Source organism: Monodelphis domestica, chromosome 6 (assembly GCF_027887165.1).
Source record: "Monodelphis domestica isolate mMonDom1 chromosome 6, mMonDom1.pri, whole genome shotgun sequence".
Classification (NCBI taxonomy): Eukaryota; Metazoa; Chordata; class Mammalia; order Didelphimorphia; family Didelphidae; genus Monodelphis; species Monodelphis domestica.
In genome coordinates, this window is record NC_077232.1 from 25768805 (window position 1) to 25771225 (window position 2421).

Consider the following 2421-nt stretch of genomic DNA (forward strand, 5'->3'; position numbering starts at 1 on the left):
ATTTGGGAGAGTAGAAACATCAATATACATCAAATTGAGATAAAACAGAGACCCCAGGACACATTGTGGCTGATGCTGGAGTAGCAGAAGGCAAGAGTTCAGGGGGAAGCTGGGTGGCTCAGTGGTTTGAGAGCCAGTCCCAGAGATGGCAGGTCCTAGGTTCAAATCTGACTTCACATACTTTCTATATGGGTGACCCTTGGCAAGTCACTTTACCCTCATTGCCTAGACCTTACTGCTCTTCTGCATTGAAAGTAATACACAGTATTTATTACAAGAGAGAAGGTAAGGATTTATTTTAAAAAAAAAGAGTTCAGAGTTCAGTGTGGGAGGAATTGATCAGACATCATTGTGAGAATGAACAGAAGAGAGTCCACAAATTCATAGCATCATATTGCATGCATTTTTATATGAATATCTTACCCCACAAGAATAATTACTTCTTCCAATTCTTGGATTTTACTTATTGAAAATTTCTGGGTCTACTCATTTATATTTTCTTCATCTACTATGATTACTTTCTTCAATATGTACTTAATTGTGTTAGTTATGTGCTAAGCCACCTCTAGTCAGATAAGTGAACTATAACTATGATTGATACACACTATATTTCACTTCCTTAAAGGAAAAGGATTTGCTCACTCCGGTCTGTATGAAGCCTGTTCTAAAGTAGGATTCATGAACATGATTTGTTTTCTTCCATACGGTATTATTTATTTATTATGTGAATTTACTTTTTTACTCCAGAGTCTTCTCATAGCATTTTTTATCTCTGTATTCCTGAGGGTGTATATTAAAGGATTTAACAATGGGGATATCATAGTATAGAAAACAGCTACTGCCTTATCTATAGGCAGAGTGACAGCAGGCCTCAGGTAAACAAATATACAAGGCAAAAAGGATAAGACAACTACAGTAATGTGGGAGACACAGGTAGAAAGAGCTTTCCGTCTCCCTGCTAGACTGTAATTCTTCAGTGAGTGCAGAATGACAATATAGGAGGCCATCAAAAAAAGGAAATTTAAGAGACAGATGAAGCCACTGTTAAGTGCAACAAATAGACCGAGATTATAGGTGTCCATGCAGACAAGATTGAGTAAAGGGTACAAGTCACACATGAAGTGATCTATGATGTTGGGTCCACAGAAAGGCAGCCAGATTGTAAAAAGAATCTGAATTGTGGCATGGAGAAAGCCCCCTGTCCAAGCTACCACCATGAGAATGACACATAACTTCCTGCTCATAACAGTCATGTAATGGAGGGGTTTACAGATTGCAACATATCTATCATAGGCCATCACCATGAGCAGGATGATCTCAGTACCCCCAAAGATATGTTCTGCATAGACCTGGACCATGCAGCCACTGAAGGAGATTACTTTCTTCTCATGGAGGCAATCTGCGATCAGTTTAGGAGCTGAGGAAGATGAATAAATTGTATCTAGAAAAGACAAGTGTGCCAGGAAGAAATACATTGGGGAGCCTAAAGTATGGCTGGTGGTAATAGTGACTACAATGAGTAGGTTGCCTACTAGTGTTACCATGTACAAGGCAAGAAACACTAAAAATATTACTTTCTGCAACTTTGGATTTTGTGTAAGTCCTAATAAGATAAATTCCGTCACATTTCTTCCATTATCCATCTATGTAGTTCAGGCAGCAAACACAGCAATTTAAGTTGTCTTATCTGCAAGGAAAAGAAGAGAATAATAGGATATTGTATGGGCAATTCTCTTGATCTTGAACAAATGAAGAATAAAAGTACCATAATAGTCACCTGTTCAAATAATGAAGCATTCTACTGTTCAACTCTTCTTTATCTCTATCTTTAAAAAATCCCAGCATTCGTAAGCATCATTAGCTATTTTGCTACACAAAACAGCTATTGTAAAGAACTACCCCAAGATAAATGACAAGTATCTTATACACTATTTAACCATCTCTAAAACTAGATATGTTCCAATTTGAATAAAATGCCTCCAAAGACTTTTTAGGGAATATGTTTATGCAAACAAGCAAACATTCACATGTTTATGCATATGTAGAATATACATGAAAAATACCTTTGAAAATTTAAATCACTTTGATAAACACCATTATATCATAAATAAGGAAACTAAGACTCAGAGAATGTTGGGTATCTTACTCACAAACAGTAACAAATTAAGTTGAAATCAGATTATTCATCTACTAATTTTGTTGTTCTCATTCTTCCAACATAACAAATTATTTCCTTTGCTCTCAAAGAATGGACATTTTGGTGATAGATGCAATGGACAGTACAGATTACTAATTGTGGGAGATTTGTGAGAATTGGAACTGGAAGTGTCGTCAGAAGTTTTTGAGTACACCACTCTTAAAAAGTTTGAATCAAGTCTTTAACATTTCTTGCAATAGGCATCCTGACTCTTTATTAAGAAT

The 2421-nt window shown here is 36.2% G+C and overlaps 1 protein-coding gene across 1 annotated transcript; it reads right to left on the reverse strand.

Moving 5' to 3' along the window:
• Positions 1–713: 713 nt before the first annotated feature.
• LOC100618560 (olfactory receptor 4C12-like) lies at positions 714–1643 on the reverse strand. The gene has a single exon (XM_003341558.2). The coding sequence runs from the start codon at positions 1641–1643 to the stop codon at positions 714–716; it is 930 nt and encodes a 309-aa protein (XP_003341606.2).
• Positions 1644–2421: the final 778 nt, after the last annotated feature.

What these genes read in the sequence shown, in the direction of transcription:
- LOC100618560 (XM_003341558.2), bottom strand. Translation starts at nt 1,643, where the DNA reads ATGGATAATGGAAGAAATGTGACGGAATTTATCTTATTAGGACTTACA.